General features: G+C 41.3%; 1 protein-coding gene and 1 non-coding gene across 2 annotated transcripts in view; both read left to right on the top strand.

The window, feature by feature from the left end:
- Positions 1-25,399, top strand: part of RPF2 (ribosome production factor 2 homolog) — a 50,405-nt gene that overhangs the window by 12,072 nt on the left and 12,934 nt on the right. The window contains exons 5-7 of the mRNA XM_075554665.1: positions 5,447-5,528; positions 6,770-6,846; positions 14,747-14,846. Of these exons, the coding sequence (XP_075410780.1) occupies positions 5,447-5,528; positions 6,770-6,846; positions 14,747-14,846 (259 nt within the window). The remainder of the gene's footprint in view (positions 1-5,446; positions 5,529-6,769; positions 6,847-14,746; positions 14,847-25,399) is intronic.
- LOC142454103 (small nucleolar RNA SNORA29) lies at positions 5,105-5,245 on the top strand. The gene has a single exon (XR_012785629.1). It is a non-coding gene; the product is annotated as a small nucleolar RNA SNORA29 (small nucleolar RNA).

Raw genomic sequence — 25,399 nt, 5'->3', positions numbered from 1 at the left:
TCTGGTAACCTTTGAACTGTTTTTGTGTCAAAGATGTTCCTTGAGTTTTTTTTAAATACAAATGACCTCATACAGCAGTTGCTGTTTTGTATTGACTACTTTCAGTCTGTAAAATGTCCTCCAATTTCATCCATGTTTAGAAATGTTTCACTGATACCTCGTTTTCCTTAAGAAGTTATGTAATATTCCATTGTGTATATGTGGCAAAATTTGCATATCCTGTCTTCCACCAATGGACATTTAGGTTGTTTCTATCTTGTTGCTGTTGTGAATAGTCCTGTGTGAACATGGGTGTGCCTATATCTGTTTATGTTAGGTTCTTATTTCTGTAGGGCATATACCAAGTAGAAGAATTTCTACCCAGACTTTATGAGGAGGCTCTATTAGCACTTCTCACGGTCGTTACATTGTTGTACTGTCCTATCAGCAGTGTGTGAGGATTTCAAGCTCTCTGCTCCTGGGTCAGCATTTCTTTTTCTGGTGTGTTTGTGTGTGTGTTGTTGTTGACTGTTAGTATGCTTATGCCATGTATTAGGGCTTGTAAGTTTGTTCATATTTTTTTCTTTCTGTCCATATTTTTTTATCGATGATCGCCATAGTTCTTGGGTTTGCATTTAGGTCTTAAATCCATCTGTTTTTTCTATATAGAGTAAGGTATGGGCCCTATTTCATTATTCTTCTGCAAGTGTCAGTCTACGTTTGCAACACCATTTGTTGAAAAGACTATCTCTTTCCCATTCCATATGTTGTCTGTAGGTGCATGCATTTATTGTTGGGGTAGCATTCTCTTTCTTGGCATCTCGTGTGCCAGCACCAGGCTGTTGAGTTAGCTACTGCAGCTCTACAGACAGCTTTGAGATCGGGAAGGAAAAGTCTCCCACTTCTTCTTTAGCAGTTCTTTGTATAATCTGGACCTTTCCTTTCCATATGAAGCTGGTGATTACCTTTTCCAACTTTTAAAGAATGACGCTAGGATCTGGATCGGAAATTGCGTTATATTTGTAGTTTACTTTTGGTCGCATTGATATTTTTACAACATTAAGTTTTACCATCTGTGAATGTGGTATGTCCCTCCATTTATGTAGGTCTCTTGGCTTTCTGTTTTAGCGTTGAGTTACTAACCATAAGTTTAGCCGTTTGAGACCACTAGCCGCTCCGAAGGAGAAAAGACAGGGCTTTCTACTCCTGTCAAGAGTACAGTCTCGGAAACTTACAGGGACCTTTCTACGCTGTTCTTAAGAGTTGCCGTGAGTCGGGATCAAGGTTTTATTCGAGACCTCTTATAACAATCCATACATCAATGGTATCAAGCATATTTATACATATGTTGCCATCATTATTTTCTAAACATTTACTTTCTATTTGAGCCCTTGGTATCAGCTCCTTCCCCCTCCTCCCCTACCTAACTTCTTGACCCCTCGATAAATTATAAATTATTATTATTTTCATATTTGACACTGACAGCTTTCTCCCTTCCTCCATAGTTTCTTCTCCCTTCTTCTCCCTACCTCCCATGGCCGGCCCCCCTATCGTGACTCCCATTTCTATTCCTGAGGAGCTTCTTTGACCTGTATTCCATGTGTCCTGAGCTCTATCAGTGCCTGTGTACATGCTCCGAGTGAAAGGTAGTACTGGGGTCATGGTGGTGGGGTGAGGAAGCCTCAGGGAACCAGAGGACTATTGTGTGTTTCATCGGTGCTCTACTGCTCCATGGTGTTTGAGTGAGTAGTGTTTTGTGGTTTTCTTTGTACAGACTTTGTTTCTCTGGTTAGGTTTATTCCTAAACATTCCATATTTTAGGTGGTATGTTAGGGTTCTCTGGACAAACAAAAGCAGGACACTACCATTTTTATATATATTAGATAGATAGATAACAAGAAATAAACAGTTAATTAATCTATAAAACAGTACAAATGGCTCAGTGCAACTCACTTCCGTGAGACAGCTAATACACTGGCAGTCCTAGTCTTGAGGGCTGCCGGGTAGTCCTCTGTAGAGCAATTCAGGCTATCCCGGCATAGGCAGCAACAGCAAGGCAGGGCACCAACAGTCAGCCAGGTGACAGGGTTCGACCGTCCCTAGCTCAAGCAAAGTATACTCCAGTAGCGTGGCGAAGCAGGTCTTGAACCTCAAACTACAGCGATACAGTCCACAGGTTAGGTGTCCCACAGGTAGTGTAGCTTACAAATTGAGGCAGAGAACAAGTTAAGGCAGCCTCACACTGGTCCTATGATCAAAGAGCTAGAGACAAGAAAGACAAGGCTCATCGAGCCATTTCTCTCTCTGCCCTTCAATTAATCCCATTTGTTCATTGGCCATGTTGGCATAATAAACCTACCTATCATAGGTGGCTGCCCTAGATCAGTGTGTTTTCTTGCTTTTCAGAGCTGTCTTCAGCAGTACACAGGAATTCAATTAATTTTTGTATGTCGATCTTATACCCCTCGGCATGCTGAATCTTTCCATTAGGGCTACAGTTTTTTCTTGTTGAGTCTTTGGCGTTTTCTACATATAGTTTCATATCACCAACAAATAGAGTTCTTCTTTATTGATTAGGATGCCTTTGCTTTCTTTTTGTTGTCGAATAACTGGTGAAGACTTCCAGCATAATGCTGAATACAAGTGGTGATAAAAGGGCATCCGTAAGCTAGTTCCTACTTGCAGGGGGAATGCTTTCCACTTCTCTCTACTGAGTAAGATGTTGGCTATTGGTTTTGCATATATGTCTTTATTATCTTGATGAATTTCCCTTTTATTCCTATTTTGTTGTGTGTTTTTATCAGGAATGGCCGCTCTTGCTTTTTCAATATAGAGTCGATAGAGCAGTCTTTCTTATGTCTGACATGGTGACATTCTAGGTCTTTTTGCTTTCTTACTGCTAGAGATCAGGGGTCCAGCACGAGTGTTTTAGTTATTTGTATTGCTATAGCAGAAATGGCACAGATGATTCCCACAATTAGAAGTTTATTCCGTTTCAATTTAGGAGGCAAGGAGTCCAGGGCTCTAGGACAAGCAAGGGGCTAGGCAAAGGCTTTTTCTGTTGGCTTTGGGGAAAGTGTTTGTCTCCCTTCAATATGTGTGGGCCCAGTGTCCCTTGGAGATTCCCATGTAATCTGGCCATCAAAATTCTCCCGAGTCTAGGAGGCTTATAGCACAGGGATCCTGGGCTCAAAGGAGGTATTGTGCTCCTGACTGTTACTTCGTGGTGGTAAGTCAGGTACCTCTCTCTGCTCAAAAGAGATTGACTTAGAATACAACCTAATCCTGTAGATTTTGTATCCTGTCTTGTTAACACAACAGCACTTCATCCATGTTGACTTAACTCAATTGTGCCTTATTAACACGTAGAAGATAGTATTTAGAACACATCACAAATGGAACCTAATCACACCAGAGCATATAGGGTAGGGGTCCTCAAACTTTTTTAAAGGGGCCAGTTCACTATCCCTCAGACTGTTGGAGAACCGGACTGTAGGTTAAAAAAAAAAAAAAAAAGATGAACAAATTCCTATGCACACTGCACATATCTTATTTTGAAGTAAAAAAACAAAACAGGCAAAAACTCCTGGTGGGTCGGATAAATGTCCTCGGCAGGCCGCATGTGGCACACATACCGCAGTTTGAGGACCCCTGACATAGGGGATGATTACATTATAACTTAGCTATCATGTCATTACTCATGTCCAAATGACATCATTGCATAACTGCCCAACCACTGAGAATCATGCACCAGCCAAGTTGGCAATATTTTGAAGGACACAATTGAACCATGACAAAGAGAATAAAACAGGATACATATTAAGACAGCTTCCACTGATTAGGGCATTTTAAAACGTTTTTTGAACACCTGTTTTGTGCCAGACTTTATACCAGTTCCTTTCACAAATAACATACAGAAGGTAAAACTAATTTCAGAAAGGTTAATTTGACTAATCACATGCATGTGGCCAAGACTAAATCTTGACTTTGTGGCTGTGTCCTCCCCACTGGGAGTAGAACTGGCAGGCACACAGCTGTCTGCCCGATTGCTTTCTGCTTATTTGCTGGAATGAATGAGAAACTGAACTACAGGGGCCCACAGCTGAGGCTTTTACATGAAAAGTGGAAAATAAGACTATTCCATTCGTTCTTTCATTTTTAGAAGTTCATTTACCCATTTTTGATTACAATAATATTAACCAGTTACCTAACATGATTAAGGTACATAGTATAATTAAAAAGCAAAATTTATGTTCCTTCATCTATCAAAAATATCCATGGAGTGAGGGTGTGTGAATACATTGAACTATAGGGACTACTCAAGGCCTGTCTTGTCTTAATGATTTTTAAATCCAGAATTATTTCCTCAAAAAAGGTAATTGGGGTGAAATTACACATACCAGAGCATTAGCCATTCCAACCATTTGGGGATGTGTAATTCAGTGTGCACCATGTCCTGCATGCACTGTTGCTGTTTCCATCTGCCGTGAAGAGAAGAAACCCAGTACGCCTGAAGCAATAGCTCCTCATTGCCTACTTTTTCATTAGTTTTTTTTGTTATTAATTTATGAAGCTTTTCCAACTGACCTTTGGACTGAACCACATTGAATCTAATGTTTCTGTTGAGTTTGGGGAGCTGAATAAGCAGAATTGACCTATGTGGGAAGGAAACAGGATCAACATGTGTAAAAGGAGCTGTCCAGGGCTATGACCCCATAACTGTGTTCCCTCTTCTCATCTGTGAAGGAAGGTGGATGAAGTTTGCACTGAGAAAGAGCTATGTGCATTGTAAACCGATTAACCTAATTGGGAACACTTAAAACCATAGCATTGACTGATGTCCGTGGGTGCCGTGAACATTCCTGTGTGTTTTAAATGAATAGTAAGATGTACCACCAGGAATAGCCTGTGGCAAAGACATTTTCTCCACAGATGAAACATTTGATTCAATGGCCGCAAATGAATGATTTGAAGATGATGGGTTAGCTAAAAACAAATGCTCTCTTTTTACTCTATCACATAATAGTTTTCATGCAATTTTAGTCTTGAGTTTACATCTTTTTTTTTTTGCAGTACCCCAAACTGGATAATTTAAACTGAAAAGCTAGAATAAAATATTTTCCTCCTTCCCATTTGACTACTGCTTCAGATCTTAATAATAGATTAAAGTGGTTATGCTTGTGGGATAGATTAACACTGCCATGATCTGAAGAGGGAGGATTATTTTAATGTCCTCCTTCTATATGAAATGGCTGTACATTAAAAAAAAATTTTCCTCCATATGATCTAACCTAGTTCTGCCTTCATTAATCTTTCATGCAAAAAAATATATATGTATGCACACATTTCCTTTAAAGCTTTTTAAAAAGATTTGTTATTTAGTTCTAAGATACCATTTTTTTAAAGCTACCATTCTTAAATGGCTCTTATTTATGTATTGACTAATGAGATTTCTTTGATTTTATAGGAATTCTTCTCAAAGAAATCAGATTGTTCTTTATTCATGTTTGGCTCTCATAATAAGAAGCGACCAAATAATCTAGTAATAGGTGAGTATCATTTACTTCCTAGTATTTGAGAGTCAGTGCATTGCCTTAGGCTAACTGATGGTATGGAACATTCAGGAGCATCATTAACTGCTAAACTGGTTTTGTTTTGTTTCTTCCTTGTGCCGCCCAGTAAAATCTTTTAGCTATTATTGTCCAGGTGAAGAATAGGGGCACATAAAAATTCTTCAACCTCAAATTGTAGGATGTTTTTCTAATATGGAATGTATGAGAAGGTTTCCCAAAGTTTATGGAAAATGCAATTAAGAGCTAATAAAATTTCTCCTCGGATTTTGGAAGTTACCTCATTCATATGTATTCACATATATTCCCACCAACTTTTGGAAGCACCTTCATACCTCCAAATCAGTATTGGAATTAGGAAAGCAAACTAACTTGCCTTCTCAGATAAGTGGACGCTTTTCTGTCAAATAGCTATTGGATAAGTACACTTAACAAGAACTCAGGCCTAGGTGCACCGAGGGCCACTTTGGCATGCTTGTTTGCATGCCTTACCCTCGGAGGCCTTCAGTTTTTTATTAAATGAGGGAATTGTACTGAGTGATATCTGAGATCCTTTCCAGGGCTTAGGTCCTAGGAATCAATCCTAGGCAAAGTTTACTAGTTAAGAAAGGGCCTTAAGGGGATTTCAGTGAATAAGATAAAATAAAATGGGGGAAGGAGAAGAACGGGGAAACTGATCACAAAGTTGGATATACAACACACACACACACACACACACACACACACCCTCTCGAGAGGGGTGAATAATAGAAACATGGGTGAAGGGAGACAACAGATGCTGTAAAATATAAAATAACAACAATAATATATAATTGATGAACGATTCACAAGGGTGGGAGGGTGGGGGAGAGAAGGGAAAACTGATAACCAAGGGCTCAAGTTAAAAAAATGTTTGGGAAATGATAATGACAACGTATGTACAAGTGTGCTTGATGCAATTGAATTATGGATTGTTAGAAGATTTGTAAGAGCCCCCAATAAAATGATTAAAATAAATGCTAAACCCAAACAAACAAGGGCATGCTTGGGGATATAAGAAGTAAAGAAAAAAGGTAAATTTAGGACATGCAGAAAAGTGGGTACATACAAGGTAGCTTCAAAAAGTTTGTGGAACTAAGATAGAATGGACTTTTTCTCCCACACACTTGTGGACACCCCTTATGTAAGACACCTCTTGGGGAGAACGAAATACTTAAAAAGCAAATGTGTTTTTCTTCTAGGCCGTATGTATGACTACCATGTGCTAGATATGATTGAATTAGGCATCGAGAAGTTTGTCTCTCTCAAAGATATTAAGGTAAGACACCATAAGACTAAAAAGCAGTTAATGATGTTGCTCTTCAAGGAGCCTGGCTGTGCTGCCGGTTCAGCATTGGGTGCTGCCCTCCAGGTTGGTTGAACCCAGGAGCAAGTTGAGATGGTCCGCTCCCAACGGTTGACCTGCAGCCCCTGACACTGTATAGCCACACCGGCCCACTGCGGCTGAGCTTATCTCACACATAAACTCTAGGTAGGGCTGCTCTAAGTAGAAATCAACTCAACTGCTATGGGTGTGGGTTAAAAATTTTTTTTTGAAGATTTAGTCTTGGAAACCCTACATAGGGTCAATGACAAAAAATCAGAACAACAAAGCCGCTGTTGTCGTGTTGCTTCTTAAGCGACTGTAGTGTTTCCAAGGCTGCAGGAGCAGGCGGCTTTCCCTTTCCCTTTGCAGTGGCTGGCAGGTTTGCACTTCGGAGTATTTTAAGTGTGTAGCATACGTGGATCTTCTGCCAATTAGATTTTAATTACTAACTTTTAATAGTCTTAGCAAACAGTTTAAATGCTCACCTCTCCCTTTGAGTGACCACATCAGCTATTTTGTAGACTCTCCAAAATACTAAGATTTTCAGAGGGAGCTTTGTTCTAAACCTGGGAAGCTAGAGCTGATCCTATTCTTTTTTTGATTGCTTGCCAGGAAATTGTAGCTCAGTCCTATCTCGGGGACTTGCCTCTTCTTGTCCTCTGTGTTTAAATGAGAACATGAAATAGAAGTAAACAGTCTTGGGAAGACAGGAGACTGCCTCTGCTTCTGGGTCCAAGTTTGGCCTCTTGCTTCTTCCAGAACTCTGTTTCTGTCTTGTCCTAGTCCTTCAAATACAAATGTATCATCACTCTCCCAGCCACCCTCTATAAGGCCAGAGTTATTTTTCTTATTTTATAGATTTGTAGATTGAAGCTTAGGGAAGGGCCATTGGTCAACGAGAGCCCTGCATAAAGTAAGTAGTGTGGCCAGGATTAGGCTTTCCAGGAACAGGAGATTGCAGTTGGTAATGTAACCATTCTGTTGATGGGCTTCTAAGGTTCATGGTGTAGTTGAAGGGTTGCAGCACAGCACACCTACAAACCAAGCCAAACTCACTCAGTCCCTGGCTGCCCTTAATTCTGACTCCTAGTGATTCTGTAGGACAGAGTAGAACTGCCCTCTAAGATTTCCAAGCCGGTGAATCTTTTCATTTATTTATTTATAAATCATTTTATTGAGGGGCTCTTACAGCTCTTATAACATTCCATACATCCCTTGTTTTTTAAAAAAATCATTTTATTGGGGTCCACATGACCCCTATCCCAATCCACACTTACATGAATTGTGTAAAGCACATCTGTACATTCATTGCCCTCATCATTTCCCAAACATCTGCTCTCCACTTAAGCCCCTGCCATCAGCTCCTCATTTTTCCCCCTCCCTCCCCACTCCTCCTTCCCTTATGAACCCTTGATAATTCATCAATTATTATTTTGTCATATCTTACACTGTCCTACGTCTCGCTTCACCCACTTTTCTGTTGTCTGTCCCCTAGAGAGGAGGTTATATGTAGATCCTTGTAATCGGTTCCCCCTTTCTACCCCACCGTCCCTCCACCCTCCCGGTATTGCCACTCTCACCACTGGTCCTGAAGGGATGGATCATCTGCTCTGGATTCCCTGTGTTTCCAGTTCCTATCTGTACTTGTATACATCCTCTGGTCTAGCCAGATTTGTAAGGTAGAATTGGGATCATGATAGTGGGTGGGGAGGAAGCATTTAGGAACTAGAGGAAAGTTGTATGTTTCATCGTTGCTACACTGCACCCTGACTGGCTGTTGCTACACTGCACCCTGACTGCCTGGTCTCCTCCCTACGACTCTTCCATAAGGGGATGTCCAATTGCCTAGGGCTTTGGGTCTCTACTCCACACTCCCCCTCATTCACAATGATATGATTTTTTGTTCTTTGATAACTGATACCTGATCCCTTCAACACCTCTTGATCACATAGGCTGGTGTGCTTCTTCCATGTGGACTTTGTTGCTTCTGAGCTAGATGGCCGCTTATTTACCTTCAATTTTAAGACCCCAGATGCGATTTCTTTTGGTAACTGGGCACCATCAGCTTTCTTTACCACATTTGCTTATGCACCCGCTTTGTCTTCAGCGATTGTGTTGGGAAGGGGAGCATCATGGAATGCCAGTTTAATAGAACAAAGTATTCTTGCATTGAGGGAGTACTTGAGTGGAGGTCCTATATTCATCTGCTACCTTAGTACTAAATCTATAAATATATGCACATAAATCTATTTCTCCATTCTCACATGTAAATTTATTTACATATGTACATGCCTTTATTTAGACCTCTATACATGCCCTTTGCCCCCAAGCTCTTTCCTCTATCTCCTTTTACACTTGTCCCACTATCATGCTCAGCCTTTATTTGGGTTTCAGTAATTCCTCTTGGTTACATTACCCTTGATCATGCCCTACCAGGCCTCCTACACCCTCCTCACCACTGATTTGGATCTCTTGTTCCCTTTCCCTGGGTTTGTTAACACCACTCATTTAGACAGACCTGCGGAGATAATAACATGCACAAAAACAAGACAGAGCAAAGCCAAGCAACAAAATAAAACGAAAAAACAACAAGCTATTGACAAAAAACAAAACACAACAACAAAAAATAAAAGCTTGTAGTTAGTTCAAGGCCTGTTTGTTGACCTTTAGGAATGTTTTCCAGTCGAGTCTGTTGGGGTGCCAAGCCCTGGCCTCAAAGTCTATTTTTGGTATTCCCTGGGGACTTCTTGTTCTGTTCCCCTTGCTGTTCTGTTGCACACCCTTAAGTGTTTTGCCTCGGTATGGTGGGATCAGATAGGGCCCATTTCCCACACTGTGTCTCCAGTGTTGTCCCCTGTGGGGCTATGGGTCAGTGAGGGATATCGTGTCTCATAGTGGGGCCAGCCATGTGGTCTTCTCTGTGGATTGGCTGCTCTGAGCGGGAATCTCATCGTCAAGGGCCAGGATGTGCTTCACAAGGCTATGAATGTTTATGGAGTAGACTTCCTTATATTTTTCCCGTAGATTATTTTACCAGTAATTTAAACTGCCTATGTTTTGCATGGCAGCCAAGTTCTTTACCCTTGCTCTACCAGTGGTCCAGTGGTTAGTATTCAGCGCATTCATTGCCATGGCCCAGGTTAGACCCCAGTCAAGGAAGCCTTTTTCTATGGGAGCCCTGGTGGTGTAGAGGCTACGTGTTGAGCTGATAACTACAGGATCAGTAGTTCAAAACCATCAGCTCCTCCATGGGAGAAAGATGAGGATTTCTACGCCCATAAAAAGTTAGTCTCAGAAATCCCACAGGGGCAATTCTACTTTGCTCTTTCGGGTTGCTGTGAGTCAGAAGCAACTCAATGGCAGCTAGTTTTGTTTCTTTGAATTATTCTTACCAGTGCTCTTTAGCAAATATAATCACTCATTTTCTCAGTCTCATAAAAAGGGGCGGCACTCTGCAGGTTTTGTAGCATCTCTCAACAAAGTATCCTTAGACTTAGTTTAGGTAATGGTGCTTACCAGATTCTCTTTTGTTTAGCCACCCCAACCTCCTGAGTTACCTGGCAGATGGGATAGAGAGAGAGAGAGAGAGCGCCACCTGGGTTTCAGATCTGTTTTGTCTATTTCATGGATGTTTGTGACCTGACAAGTCAGTTACTTTTCTGGCCCTTTGTTGGAGCCACTTGTACCGTAGGTATGACAGTGAATCAGACTCTGTATATGAAACTGCATATTAGTGAAGATAAATGATTTGGGAGGTGTTTCATAAAGGTAAAAAACTGTGATGCAGAAGACTAATTCAGAAGAGCTATTCATATTAGTACAGTTCCTCTCTGGAGCCAGGCATGAATGAATTCTTGGAAGTGACCATTCGGAGCATATTTTATCTTCACCACCACTGTTAGCTTGATCACCAGTGTAGTGGACCTGAGCATTGGTGACTCATGTACCCCAATCCTACTCTTTGCTGCATTTCACTCCTGAAGCAAGGAAGTGCTGTAGGCCCTGGGGACTTTCTAAACAACCACAAACCAATATTGCTCGTCCATCCTCAATTTTAGCAGGAACCACTTAACACTGAGTACTACGTTTTCTCTTATGCAGGGTCTCCAAAACCAAAACAGTGCTACTAAGTTGATTCCAATTCACTGCAACCCTATAGTACAGGGCAGCACTTCACTGAGGGTTTCTGGAACTAAGCCCCCTGGAGTAGAAAGCCTCATCTTTCCCACGCTGAGCACTCGGTGCTTTAGGACTACTGACCCTTGGTTAGCAGCTCAACACGTCACCCACTAGACCATCAGGACTATATATACTGTGGCATTTCTATATACCTATAAAAGGTGACAGTGGATGAGACTATGCTTTCATTGGCAATCCATTTATAGAGCTGGATTGTTAGGCAGTCTTTTCCTTTTACCCCATTACTCGTCTATGAGCTTATGTTCTTTGTTCTCTGGTTGCGTATTTGACTGTACTTCCCGCCATACTTATTTCTCTTTACTTCCAGCTTCTCATCGTTACGACACCTTCACCAACTGCTTCGGTTTTCACTTGTCTACTTTTATTGCAGAGCCTCTTCTGTTAACTCATTTTCCTTTTTAAAGAAAGCAAAAAAGTGGTTAAAATATGTATGTAGCAAAACATTTCCCATTTCAACATTTTTAACATGTACATTGCATTGACATTAGACAAATTAGCTATAGCAGTCGTTACTACTTTCAATTTCTCCTATTTTCTCTTTGTTGACTGTTAAGCAAGCTCAATAAGATAATTTTAACAGGTGGTTGAACTCAGGGATTTATTTGAGTAAGTATTCTCGAGCCTGTTTTTTAAGCTGGCCAAACTTAGTGGGATCGTTACTCTGTATGGAATAAGCTTGAATAAACAAGATAACTCAATTTTAAGACAGTTTATTTTAGATAGGGTAATTTTTTCTTTGTGTAGAAAAGTTAGTATAAAACTTGTTTGACTCCATGGTGATTTAGTAGGCTGCTAATGGCGTGGTCTGTGTGTGGAAACCAGTGGCAGGGTACTGCTTTGGGGAGCAAAACGGGGCTTTATACTCCCATAAAGAGTAAATAGTCTCAGAAACTCACAGGGGGCGATCTTCTTCATTCTTTAGAGCCGTTATGATTCAGCATCAATTGAATGGCAGTGAGTTTGGGTTTTGGCTTTTCACTCTATGGGGTAAAAAGTTGGGTTTTTGACTCATCGTGACCATGTAAAACAAGGTAGAACAGCCTCATACGGTTTCTGAGGCTGTACATCTCTATGGGAGCAGACAGCCTCATCTCTCTTCTGAGGAGCAGCTGGTAGGTTTGAACTGCCATCCTTTGATGTTAATGTTGTTTAATCCACTGTGCCACCAAACCCCTCACTTTATATGTCATTGTATTGCTTTTGAGTGTTTAAGTTTAGTCTTCATTTAACTTTATGTTTTATTGGTAGACAGTTCGTGTACCGTCTAATTCAGTGGTTTAAATGTATTAAAATGAGTTTTGCAGTCTTGACCAGAATCAGTTTTAGAACATTTTCTTTGATCTTGAACCCATTATTATTAGATCTCCATTACCTCTGAAATTTCCCTGCCATAACCGTAAGGAACCATTATTCTAGTTACTGTGTGTATAGATTGCCTATCCTGTATTTCATATAAAGGAAGTCATACAAAAAACCTGCCAACAGCAACAGAATATAACACAGACAAACCTCAATCAAAAGGAAAGCAGAAGATCATAATAAAAACTGGAACAAATGAAAAATTAGTCAATAGGGAAAACACATGATAAAATGTTACATTTTAATCTAACAATGCCTGCGGCAAATTATCTTCCAGTGCACTTGTCTGAGGGCAGGACTTCATCCCTAGTCACTGGTCTCAGTAGGTCATTGGAGGCTTAGCTCCTCATGAGGACTCTGCAAGTGGATCTCAGGCCTTCGCTGTCAGCCTGTTCATAGCCTTTTACAAGCCAGATGCTTAGAGTTTAAGCTCGAATGTAACTTCCTCCTTTGGTCTGGATTCTATTATTTACAATTCTTAGATCTCACGGGCTTGTGTGCGTCTATGTGGACTTAGCTGACATCTAGCCCACTTAGATGGCTGCTTGTTTTAGGACAGATCTTTAAGTTCCTAGATGTTATTCTTTCTGCTAGCTGTGAGCTCTCTGGTTGCTCCCCCTACATTTTGCTGTAGCACCATATTTTGCTATATCTTCAGTGATCACGTGAGGGCAGGTGTCACATCATAAGAACTCATTGTTCTTAGGTTAGTTCTTATGATTAAGTATATGTCTATCTCTGGTCTACTTTAGAGGGATCATTATTAGCTTATTGAGAAATAATTTAAATAACCGATTACAGGGATCTACCTATAACCTCCTCTCTGGGGGAAAGACAACAAAGGGATGGGTGAAGAGAGACATCGGACAGTGCAAGATGTGATAAAATAATAATTTATAAATTATCAAGGGTTCATGAGGGAGGGGAGTGGGGAGGAAGGGGAAAAAAATTAGTTGATGCCAGGGGCTTAAGTGGAGAGCTAATGTTCTGAGAATGATGAGGACAATGAATGTACAAATGTGCTTTACACAATTACACAAGAGTTGTATGAGCCCCTAATAAAATGATAAAAAAGAAAATGATGGCAACATATATACAAATATGCTTGATACAATTGATTTACAGATTGTTCTGAGAGCTATTAGAACCCCCAATAAAACGATCTTTTAATAAAAAACACAAGAACAACAGCTCGGAAGGAAGGTAATCCTTCAGTATGAAAGGAGCCGTGGCTAGAAGAGCCAGGGGATGACCATCAGGGCAGTGTGTTATTGACTGCCGCCAAATGACTTTTCCCTGCATGGGTCTGGTAAGAAGGTTGGGAAGATTCATCTCTGAGTAATTGTGAATAGGATTTCCTGGAATGCCATTCTGCTGCATATAAAATAAGCCCAGCCCTCCTAGAAGGAGGAGGAACGATCTCCTAGAGCCAGGAGTATAGTAGTCCTTTGGGTCCAAGATTCCTTTGCACTGCACATCTTGGGTCCAGAAGACAGCTATAAATAACATCAGGGAGCAGCGGCAGAACTAGGAGCAGCATGGAATAAAGTAGTGGAGTTACCAACTCATGAAGCAAGTGAAGCTGAGTGCTTTTTCTGCTGGCTTATAGAGCGAGGTGCCTCTGGGCACTTAATTGGGGAAGCTGGGCTTGCTGACTTCATGGAGGGGGAGCTAAGTGCCTGCAGACGGAGGCTTCCTGGAGTGGGGTGTCTGGGCACTTAATTCAGGGAACTTGGTTTGCAGAACTGAAGCCTTTGGGTTGAGGCTTCCAGCAGAGTGGTAAGCCCCTTTGGGGGTTATTAGAACACCTGAAAGAACTTTGGGATTGTCCTCACTTTAATACCTGTCACCTTCCTCAATAAACCCTTGGATCTTGAATATTGTCTCTGAGTTCTGTGTGGCCAGTGCAAGTGGATCTTAGACCCGAGAGATGAGAACGCTAAAGACAACAACTATACACCCTGAAAATCTTCATTTTAACTTTAGGATGGTGGCTATTGGTTATTATTTTTTCTAGCAAAGCTAGCCCTTTTGTTCTTTGCAAAGATTGATATTTAAAACTAGCTCACTTTCTTTGATTTGGCAATGTGAGAGAGGAAGAATTTTCTTTTTTAAAACCATAAGAATCAGTGAGCTTGAAAAATATTTATTCTTGGGTTTAAAATTAAAATCAGTGTACACAATTTTTTTTGTAAGTTAAAGTAAAAACAAGTTACTGTGTACAACCTGTTTTAAAACAAAATAAAAAGTTTTCAATTTGATAGTTACCTAATTACACTTTTTCATTTCCTAGAACAGTAAATGTCCTGAAGGAACAAAACCCATGCTAATATTTGCTGGAAATGATTTCGATGTGACTGAAGATTACAGAAGGCTGAAAAGTCTTTTCACAGGTAAGTAGCGCAGCTATACCATCTCTGAGGCCATCCTTGCTGGCCCACGGCCACTTCATCCTAGGTGGACAGCACTCGTTACTTAAAGAATACGAAGTTTAGTTTATTTATTTTCATGTAACAAAACATTTGCCATTTCAGGGGATCAATTTTGATAATCAAGTTACTCAACCATCACCTTTAGCCTTTCCCAAATGATTCTATCATCTTTAAAGATGCTCAGTGTTCAGTGGAGAGCAAATGCTTTGAGAATGATTGGGGCAGGGAATGTATGGATGTGCTTTATACATTTGATGTATGTATATGTATGGATTGTGATAAGAGTTGTATGAGCCCCTAATAAAACGTTAAAAAAAAAAAGATGCTCAGTGTTCCCTAAGCACTGAATACTCCCCCCCCACACACACACCCCTTGTCCCCTGGGGGTAATCGCCAACAGTCTCCATACAGTTGCCTATTCTAGGTAATTCATATAAATGGGATCCTCCACTATTTGTCCCTTGGACTTTTAAACTTTTTCACTTAAAATGTTTTCAAGGTTTGAGGTGGTATAGCTTGCCTCAGGACATTGTTTCCTTTTGTGGCTGAGTAACATTCCGTTTTGCTTATCCATTCATGTGTTGATGGGTGGTTAAGTATTTTCCACCTTATGGCTGGTGTGAGTCGTGCTCCAATTTTGGGAGGCAAGTACTGTGTATTTGTGCACTGGTCCGGTCTGCCAGTTATATATCTAGGAGTAGCCTTGCTGGACCCTGTGGTGATTCTGTGTTTAACCTTTTGAGGAACTGCCAAGCCTCCACATTGGCTATACCATTTTACCTTCCCAACTTAGAGTCCCAATTTCTCGGTTTCCTTGCTCTAACGTGTATGTCTGTGTGGTTTTTTTTAATTTTAGCCATTCTTGGGTAAGAAATGAGAACACATTATGGTTTTGATTTACATTTCCCTCATGACTAATTATGTTGAACATTTTCCAGGTGCTTGTTGGCTATAAAACGGAGCACTGTTGGTATAGTGGTTACACATTGGGCTGCTTAACTGCAGGGTCAGCAGTTCGAAACCACCAGCCTCTCCGTGGAACAAAGTCGGGGCTTTCTGCTCCCATAGAGAGTTAGTCTCAGAACTCACAGGGCAGCTCTACCGTGTCTTAGAGGGTCGCTATGAGCCAGTGAGGACTCCATGGGTTTTCTGTTGTTGCCTGTGTCAGTTCTCAGCAAATCAGAGGCTCTTAACTTTATTTCGCGTACTGCCCTCTTTTCAGAAAACGTTACTCAGTGCTTCCTTGGTAGCCCATATCCAGTAGAAAGTGTTGGTATCTCCTTTTGTAGCTCCTTGGATTGTTCCTGTGGGTGCCACCCCCTAACCCCCACCCCAGGGCCAGTGTCGCCTACTTTGGGAAACACTGCCCCAGATTTTTCTCTTTCTGGTCTCCTTTTTTTCCATGCCAGTATCAGGCATGGGCTTAATTATGCTGGTAGAATTAAAGGTCATGTTTATACTCTGTGTATCAGTTGGATACCAACCAATTTGTGCATATTTCTTAACCTAGTTATGAAATGCCAGTATCCAGCCCCAGTGATTATTGGACTCTTAAATTAGCTTCAGAAAGTAGGAACGCTTTGTTTTCAAGTTCTGTTACACATCACTCACTTGTTACTCAAAAATATGTTTTTCTTATTCTGCCAAATAAATAAAGGGCTTTCACAATATGAAGTGATACCTGGTTGTTGAACTCAATTATTTCTAGTCATGATTGAACACTGTACAGTTAGAGAACTGAACATATTTTTTCCGTAAGAAATAATGGCAAAACAAAGAATTGGTTCTGAGGCTCGAAATTTAACACTTAAAATTCATTTTTTTAGGACTCTCAAAAGGACATTAGCAGCCCTGGGGTGTGGAAATATCCCGTAAACGATCTAAGCGCAATAAGTACAGTAGACTGCCTGCCTAAGCACTATTATGACAGCTTGTGTAAGCACAGTGATGAAAGAAAGGTCTCATGCACGAGCACAAGCTCTGTGTGTTTTGTCTGAGAGCGGCGGATGTGTGCTCACTTTCACTCGTGCAGGCTTTTCCAAGTTGGGTTTTTGGTTCGATTATTGAGCAAAGTTAGGAACGCGGAGCAGAGTTTTGGAACTTTGCCGTTCAAGTCGTAGAAAGTTTGTGCGTGGAGCCCTTCAGCTTAGGTAGTACTGTCATCCCAGTATCACTTGCCTTCCTGATGCCCACTTCCATAAAGCACTTACTGAAAGTGTACACACCGCTTTGTCTCTTCTGATCCCTTTCCTATTTATCCCGTTTCTATCACTTCTCAAGGTTCAGATGGATTTCCATTAAGCTCTCAGTGACGTGCCAGGCACGTACCACACAGCAGCTTTGTAAGGCTAGAGGCGTATAGGTGGCTGCTGTTCAGTGAACCATGCTCTGTCTTGACATCACTGTGTTCTCTCCTCTGTGTTTACAGGCCACCTTTAAAAAAACCCACTAGAGAGTTGTTCATGCTCTATGATGGAGTTATTGTACTCAATATAGAGCCTTTCCCCCCTTTGCAGGAAAGCTGGAATTGCCTTGTTCTCAGTGACTTTTTAAAGGTTGCTGATGTTTAGTGTTAGGCGATTGCATCTGCAAATTCTTTTTATTACTCTGAAAGTAATGTATTCAGAAAATTTGAGCTCATTTAAAGATCCAAGACTGTCTGTATGTATCCAAAGAAACAAAAGCCCCTCCTTGAGTCTTTGCTTCTTTCTGTGTAGATCCTTCCTTGACAGAAGACGGGGTCCCAGGGGTTGAGAGTCCTCTCCTCCGCTGTACTGTTAGTCCCACCGCAGCCCCTATGCCCTCTCCTCGGCTTCCTTTTGACAACTCAGCCCCCTTCTGATGCGCCACGCCACCCGAAGTGTAAATGGTTTGTTTCGCTTGCTGTGCACTGTTCTTACACGTTATGCCACACCTTTTGTCACTCTTGGTAAATTGTATTAAATTGTGTACATGTTCTTTATAATTTGGAACCTTCTGTAGACGGACGGCATGTGGGTACACACATTGCTTTCATTTTTCCTTATTGGATTTCCTTTTTCATTTTTGGTGGTTGTTAACAGGATTTCAATCAGATTTCTTTACTTCCTAATGGTAGGGTCTACTTTTGCTTATATAATCTTTAAAATTACTCTCAAGTGTGGGGCATTTATGCCAGTTTATAGATGGGAATGCTTAGACACATTAAGGACTAGTATGTAGGGTAAGCCTGAATTCTCTTTCTGCCTCTGCTGTCCATCTTGTTTCTGTGCAGAACACAGTTCCTTGTACAATCATTGCCTACAGGTATTCAGCTATATTTGTCATAAACTAATATATGTATATAGCTTATATATACATGAATATGCTTTTGAAGTTTCCATACACATATGGAAGTTCATAGAAAAGTTCATAGAAAAATGTAATGAAAAGATACTGGAATTTCCCCTCAAACTGGGTTGTACATACACACACACAAGGAGGCCTCACAGGTTTGTGGGGGAGGGTGTGGAAGCCCCCTTGTCTACATAATGAAAGTTAATGACTAAAATTTCCTTCTTTTACAGTATTATACACCTAGATAATAGGCTTGTTAACGTGTACGCCTTCTGGTACGCCCTTGTGTCCCTCAACCTTTCCTTGTGTTATTGTCAGGGAGGCAGGTATACAGATGAGGGGGGCGGGGGCGGGCTTCCTGGAAGGGGCATGCAGTTAGACTGTTATAAAGAGTTGGAACTGACATACTGGCAAACCGAAAAACCACCCACCACCCAAGCACACAGCTTTACTACCAGCTCCCGCTGCCTTATTTCGTGCTTCCACTAGATGGCAGGAAGGAGGGGCAGTAGTGAGGGGCGGGCCTCAAAGCCCAAGAGGAATGTGATTGATCATAGATGGAAAAGGAAGGTAGAAGAGGAGGTGTTGAGGGAAGTTGAGTTTTCAGTATAAATATGAAGTAAGACATGGCTCATCATTGGTTTTTGTTGTGCGCAAATGAAATCAAGTAATTCCGTAGAGGTGAGAAATTTATCGACTTTTTGGAGATTATTTTCTGGCAATTCTTAATCTTGATTTTTAAAATCTTAAATGTTACATCAGTTTGTAAATCACTCTTGGTACAGCCTGCTTTTCTTTATTTGAAAACCAGTAACTATTTGTCTTTAAGTTTAACCCATCCTAATTTTTACGGTGACTCTGTTCTTTCACACGAAGGTGATAGCAAACCAAGCAGCAGGTTAGTTTTATCAAAGGTTCTTTGAAGGCCTACCATTATTTAGCTACCCGATTGGGTTGTTGCTTTTTCTTCCTTGCCTTTTTCTTCGGTTGCTGGTTATTGTTTTATGTGTTTTTAACTTTGCTCATCTGAAAAATATGGGCTCTTCATGTAATAATGAAATAAAAAGAACTGCCATTTATTGGGCTAAATAATTGTAAGGTTAGGCCTCCCTACAGCTCTACAGACTTGTGGCTTAATTTTTAGATGAAGAAACTGAGACCAGTTGCTCATTTACGTACACAGGGTAAAAGAGTAAATTGGAGAAATTGGGATCTGGCCCTGTTGTTTTCTGATGACAAATTCCATGTGCCTTCCAGAGACTATTCAGGGAAGGAGGACAGTGATCTCGGGCAACAAAGGCTTATTGTGTACTGGGCCATCTGCGTGAGCCATTGTGTCAGTTCAACACTCCTTTCCTCTTGCTGTGACCTTGTATTTTACCAAACAGGCCGCCCCTTTCTAGTGACGGGCCTTTTCTTTTTTTTAAATTATTTTGTGACGGGCCTTTCTTGATGTGTCCAAACAAAGTCAGCAAGTGGAAATCTCACCTTCCATTAAGGAACGTTCTGGTTGTAGTTCCTCTATGACGGATTTGTTCATTCTTTTTGGCAGCCTTCAGTGTATTCGGTGTTCGTTGCCAAGACCACAGTTGGAATGCATGTTTTTGTTCTGCATGGACTGTCAGTGCCCAGCTTTGGCGTGCATATGAGGTGACTGAATGACCGTGGCGTGGGTCAGATGGACATCAGTCCTCAAAGGGACTTTACCTTCTGAAACTCTGAAAAAGGTCTTTTCCAGCATTCAGATTTGCCTGGTGCCATATGCTGTTGCATTTCTTCACTGTGGTAGCCGTGGATTTTGATGGTTGAATGAACTTGTTGCCAGCGTCAGTTGTTTCTCAGATGACGTGGATGTTGATGGCAGTGGCTTTTAGGGGAGCTGACTTTTTCTGCTGTTACAATACATGGAGTACATTTTGATTTCCACAAGGTTTCGCAGTGTGGGTCTTGCGAGATGGATGGAGGCTTACTGGTTGGTTACAGAAGTTTACCCTAACACCAAATGTCCCTTAGTTGCAAAAAGACTCACTTTGTAGTTCCTAATATAAAGGCTTTTTAAAACTTGACGCTTAATGACTTCAAAGCATCTGTGGGGCTCTAGTGGGTTCATGAACTCCTCAAATTGCCTTTAAAACATAAATGTGAGGGGTGAGAGGGGTTGGGGGGTTGGGGGGTTGGGGGAGGGTGGGATAGAAAGGGGGAACCGATTACAAGGTTCTACATATGACCTCCTCCCTGGGGGACAGATAACAGAAAAGTGGGTGAGGGGAGATGTCAGACAGTGTAAGATATGACAAAATAATAATTTATAAATTACCAAGGGTTCATGAGGGAGTGGGGAGCAGAAAGGGAGGGGGGAAAATGAGGAGCTGATACCAGGGGCTTATGTGGAGAGCAAATGTTTTGAGAATGGTGAGGGTAATGAATGTACAAATGTGCTTTACACAACTGATGTATGTATGGATTGTGATGAGTTGTATGAGCCCCTAATAAAATGATATTTAAAAAACCATACATTTGTACATTTTCGTGATGAGAAAGCCCATGGGAAAACTGCTCTAATTTTTGTTTTTAAATGAGGGAAAAGTTAAATAAGGAATTGTATCCTTGGGCAGGGATAAAAGTACATAGTCCAAAATTTCAGTGGGTTGAAATGAATTACAGATTTTATTGCTGGGCTTAAAAAATGCCCTCAGCAAGTGTGAACTTGGGAAAAAGGGGACAGCAATAAGCAAGCGGAGAGTTATGAAAATGTGATGGAAGGAGGAAAGCTAGTGGGAGGTTTGTAAGAGCTAAAGAGAACCCAAGGAAATACTGTTGGGTACACTGCCCTGTAGTAGCAGTGATCTGTGAAGGGAGACTTGGTGTGGGAGGAGAGCGCGAGTAGGCCCACAGACACAGGTTTGACGGAGGATATTGTAGATGTGAATTCCCTTTACTGCAAATATATGCCTGGAGCACATAGCGGGCAATGTTAGGAGAGCTTTTTGGACAGCACCAAATACCTTCAAGGGACAGGGACTGGATAAGGACAGCACGCGATGGGATGGCGCACGACCAGGCAGTGCTTGCCTGTACTTTCTGTAGGGTGGCTCTGAGTCAGCACTGACTGGGTGACACCTCACAACAGCTAGGTGAGGTGTGAGATCAGTGAAATCTCAAGACTTCCTGGGAATGTTTGTGTTAGGAAGGGAGACATCAAAAGTTGGGTGCCGAGGCTGTATTCATGTCAGCCACTAGGGGAGAGCTCTTGTCCAAGAATCAAAATCAGGAGGTGCGTCTTAATCAACCTTGAGGTTGCTCACCCTCTGGATTCCACCTGTCCACATCTTCTAGAACATCATCGTCATAGTTTGTTGACCGTGTGATAGGAACGTCAGCCACCTGCAAACAGGTTCTTGTGTCGGTGGGTTTTCATTTAACTTTTGCCATTTACTGTTGGAAATGTTCATTGCTTGTAACTCAATGTAGAATGTCACTCTTGCCCATTTTAGAGGGAGACGTTTTATCAGTGCTCTAGTGGATGCTCCAGGCTCTTCTTGTACTGTCTTGGCTCCAACTCTGGGGGCAATTATTTTTCCAAGGAGCCCTAGGTGTTGGTTTTTATTTTTTGTAAATGCAAAATTATTTTGGAAAGAATGGATATGGATTCTAGGATGCGAAGTGCTTCTGAGTTGGTCATTGCTTATGCAATGTGTTTAAGATAAATTACGCATATATCTCAGACTTCTGGTTCAAATTTAAGGCAAAGGAAGCCGATTTCACTTAACCTCATTGGCCTTACCGTTGTATCTCCACCCCCAACTCCCCGTATTTTCAGTATTTGGTTGTTAGGCACTTTTGAGAGCTCCTACTTGGTGACCCCTTGCAGAGCTGAAACATTGCCCAAATTCATTGCTGTGCCTGATCTCATTGTTGTAGGCTCTTTGTCAGTCTCTCGCATTGAGAGTCTCCCTCTTTTTCTCTGATCTACTTCACCAAGCAGGATGTCCTCCTCCTGATAACAACATGTCCCACCTCTCACCAGCGTGCCCCAAAGGCAGTATTTTGGCTCTACTTCTTCGAGACAGATTATTCTGCTCTTCTGGCAGCCCATGGTGTAGTCGGTGTTCTTCTCCATCACCATCATTCAGAGGTGCACCCAGTCTTTGGTTTTCCAAATTCACTAGAGGTGCAGTGTAAAGTTTTAAAATGTGCTGGATTCTGACAAACCCATGAGAACATGGTTGCAGTCAAGATACAGAACTGTGCCCACCATCACAGAAGTGTCCCTGTGCCTTTTTGCGACCCATCTTTTTCCTCCTTTCATGCAGACTTTGCTTTGTTTTTTTGTTGCTTTAGAATAGTTTGCATGTTTAGGTTTTTTGATAAATGGAATGTAGTTTTTGACTGTGCCTTCTTTTAGCACAATAATTTTGAAATTCATTTGTGGTGAATTTATTCTTTTCATTTTCAAACATTTATCAGTGTTCAGTTACAATTTGTTTATTTCGTCATTTGCTGATTGACATTCAGGTTGGTTCTAGATTTTGACTATTCCAAATAAAGCTGCTATGGAGACTTACGTACCAGTGATTGTGAGGACATGTGTTTTCATTTCCTTTGGATAAATGCCTAGAAATAGAATGATTGGGAGACTTGAATAGTATAATTTTAATTTTAAAAGAAAACTCACAACTGTTTTGCCAGGTATACTGATTGTGTCATCACCAGCAGGTGGCCTAGGAGAGTTCTATGTGCTCCGTTCTTGCTCGTATTTGGCCTGCATGTATACTATAAATCCTTTGAGACATACGCTCTGTGAATATTTTCTCTCAGTCTGGCTTGCGTTTTTGTTTTAATGGTACCTTTCAAAGAATCCTGGTGGCTCTGTCACATAAGCATTGTGTTCCAGCCATAGGTTGGCGGTTCAAGTCCACCAGCCACTCCAAGGAAGAAAACTAGGCTGGCTGCTTCTGTAGGGCTTTACAGCCCGGAACCCTCCACAGAGTTGGAATCAGCACAGTGGCAGTGAAGGCTCTTTTTTTGCTTTTCAAAGAACAGAAGTTTTAATTTTTTTTAATTATGAAGTCTATGTTGGTTTTTCTCTAATGGTATGTGCTTATTATGTTTTATCTAAGAAATCCTTGCCTATTCCAAGATTACAGTTACTTTTCTTATATTTTCTTCTAGAAGCTTTTTACTTTTAGATTTTACATTTAATTTAGGTTTATGATGCATTTAGTGTGTGTATAGTATGATGTAAGGGTCACTGTTCAGTACCCTCTGCCCTCCATGGTACCCAATTGTTTAGTATCATGTGCTGGAAAGATTTTCCTTTCCCCTACTGACTTGGCAGTGACATCTTTCTTTTTTTAAAATCATTTTATTAGGGGCTCATACAACTCTTATCACAAGCCATACAGGCATCCATTGTGTAAAGCACATTTGTACATTCGTTACCATCATCATTCTCTATAAACATTTGCTCTCCATGTAAGCCCCTGGCATCAGCTCCTCATTTTTCCCCTCCCTCCTCCCCCCTCCCTCATGAACCCTTGGTAATTTATAAATTATTATTTTCTCATATCTTACATTGTCCAACATCTCCCTTCACCCACTTTTCTGTTGTCCGTCCCTCAGGGAGGGGGTTATATGTAGATCCTTGTAATGGGTTCCCCTTTATACCCAACTTTCCCTCTACCCTCCCGGTATTGTCACTCTTACCACTGGCCCTGAAGGGCTCATCTGTTCTGGATTCCCTGTGTTTCCAGTTCCTATCTGTACCAGTGTACATCCTCTGGTCTAGCCAGATTTGTGTGGTAAAATTGGGATCATGATAGTAGGGGAGAAGGAAGCATTAAAGAACTAGAGGAAAGCTCTGTGTTTTATCGTTACTATACTGCACCCTGACTGGCTCGTCCCCTCTGTAATGGGATGTCCAGTTGCCTCTACAAATGGGCTTTGGGTTCCCACTCCGCACATTCCCTCATTCACAATGATATGATTTTTTGTTCTATGATGCCTGATACCTTCTTATAGTTGTAAAATACTTAATTATGTAAATATTCATAATTTAATCCAGTACTTTACCAATGAGCCCTTGAGTTTTCTGTCTTTTGCTGTTTCAGAGTTGCCATACACACACGCAGATATTTCTTTTTTTCGCCAGCCTCTTGTTACTGTAATCACTATCTTAGCCATTCTGTAATAACTCTCTGACCTGGACGTCTTTCAGATCATAAACTGCAAGGTGCCTACCAGATATTTATTGAAATTTCTGTTGGAACTTCAAAATAATATGAGTAATACTGAGCTCTTACATTTTCCTCTGTTTTTTCCAACAGGCTTCTTGTCCCATTTTTCCTTACTTCTGTAAATGGGCAACAAATTCATATTTCATGCTCATCTAACCCCTGAATTCTCTTCTGCATGCCACTCATGATTGGGCTTGTCGGCCACTTTGATTCTTTCTTAGCAGAGATCGGCACAAAATCGTGTTGCTCGCCAATGTCCATCAAATAAAGCTGCAATGCCTCGTTTTGCTCCAGCCTACCTTTTCCACTTTATACATATGCAGATTCAAATGAAACCATTTTTCAGTGTTTACTTCACTTAAAATGCTTGTTTTTCCTTTCGTACTATCAACATCCTTCACATTCAAGCAGGGCTTCCATGAAACTTGATCTGCCGTGGGTCTGCCAGAGGCCTTCCTTTGTACTGCCCTCCTACTAAGGTGCTATCTTAAGTAGCAGTTGTTCTTGTTTCTCTTGAATCGTGGGTCCTTGGAGAGGACCATTTATCGTGATGTCATGCACTGCGTCAAACACAGTGCTTTGTGCGTCGTAGATGCTCTCGTGCAGGGCTGCTCCATACGTCGATCGCAAATGCCGTGTGGGTAGATCACATGGCATTAAAAAAAAAGATGTAAGCCTATCAATTTCGTCACTTAATTGAGATATAGCGCAGCCAATCAGACGCAATCTTAGGTGTCAGACGCATGCGCAAACAACTGCGCTAAGTGCAGTAAAACTGACAAGCTAAGTTACTGCCAATTTTTGGACCTTGTTTTTTTCTCTTAAACGTAAGAAAGGGTATTAAAGTGAGTGGGGGAGCTGGACCAAGTAAGAAGACAAAAACGTATCACTTTCATACGGAATGGGAGATTTTGACACCACAAGCCGACATTCAGCTGAAGTCCAGAGCGCATGAACAGAACA

This window comes from Tenrec ecaudatus, chromosome 7, assembly GCF_050624435.1.
Source record: "Tenrec ecaudatus isolate mTenEca1 chromosome 7, mTenEca1.hap1, whole genome shotgun sequence".
Lineage (NCBI taxonomy): Eukaryota > Metazoa > Chordata > Mammalia > Afrosoricida > Tenrecidae > Tenrec > Tenrec ecaudatus.
The sequence above is the reverse complement of the archived record's forward strand: the minus strand, read 5'-3'. Positions and strand labels throughout refer to the sequence as shown.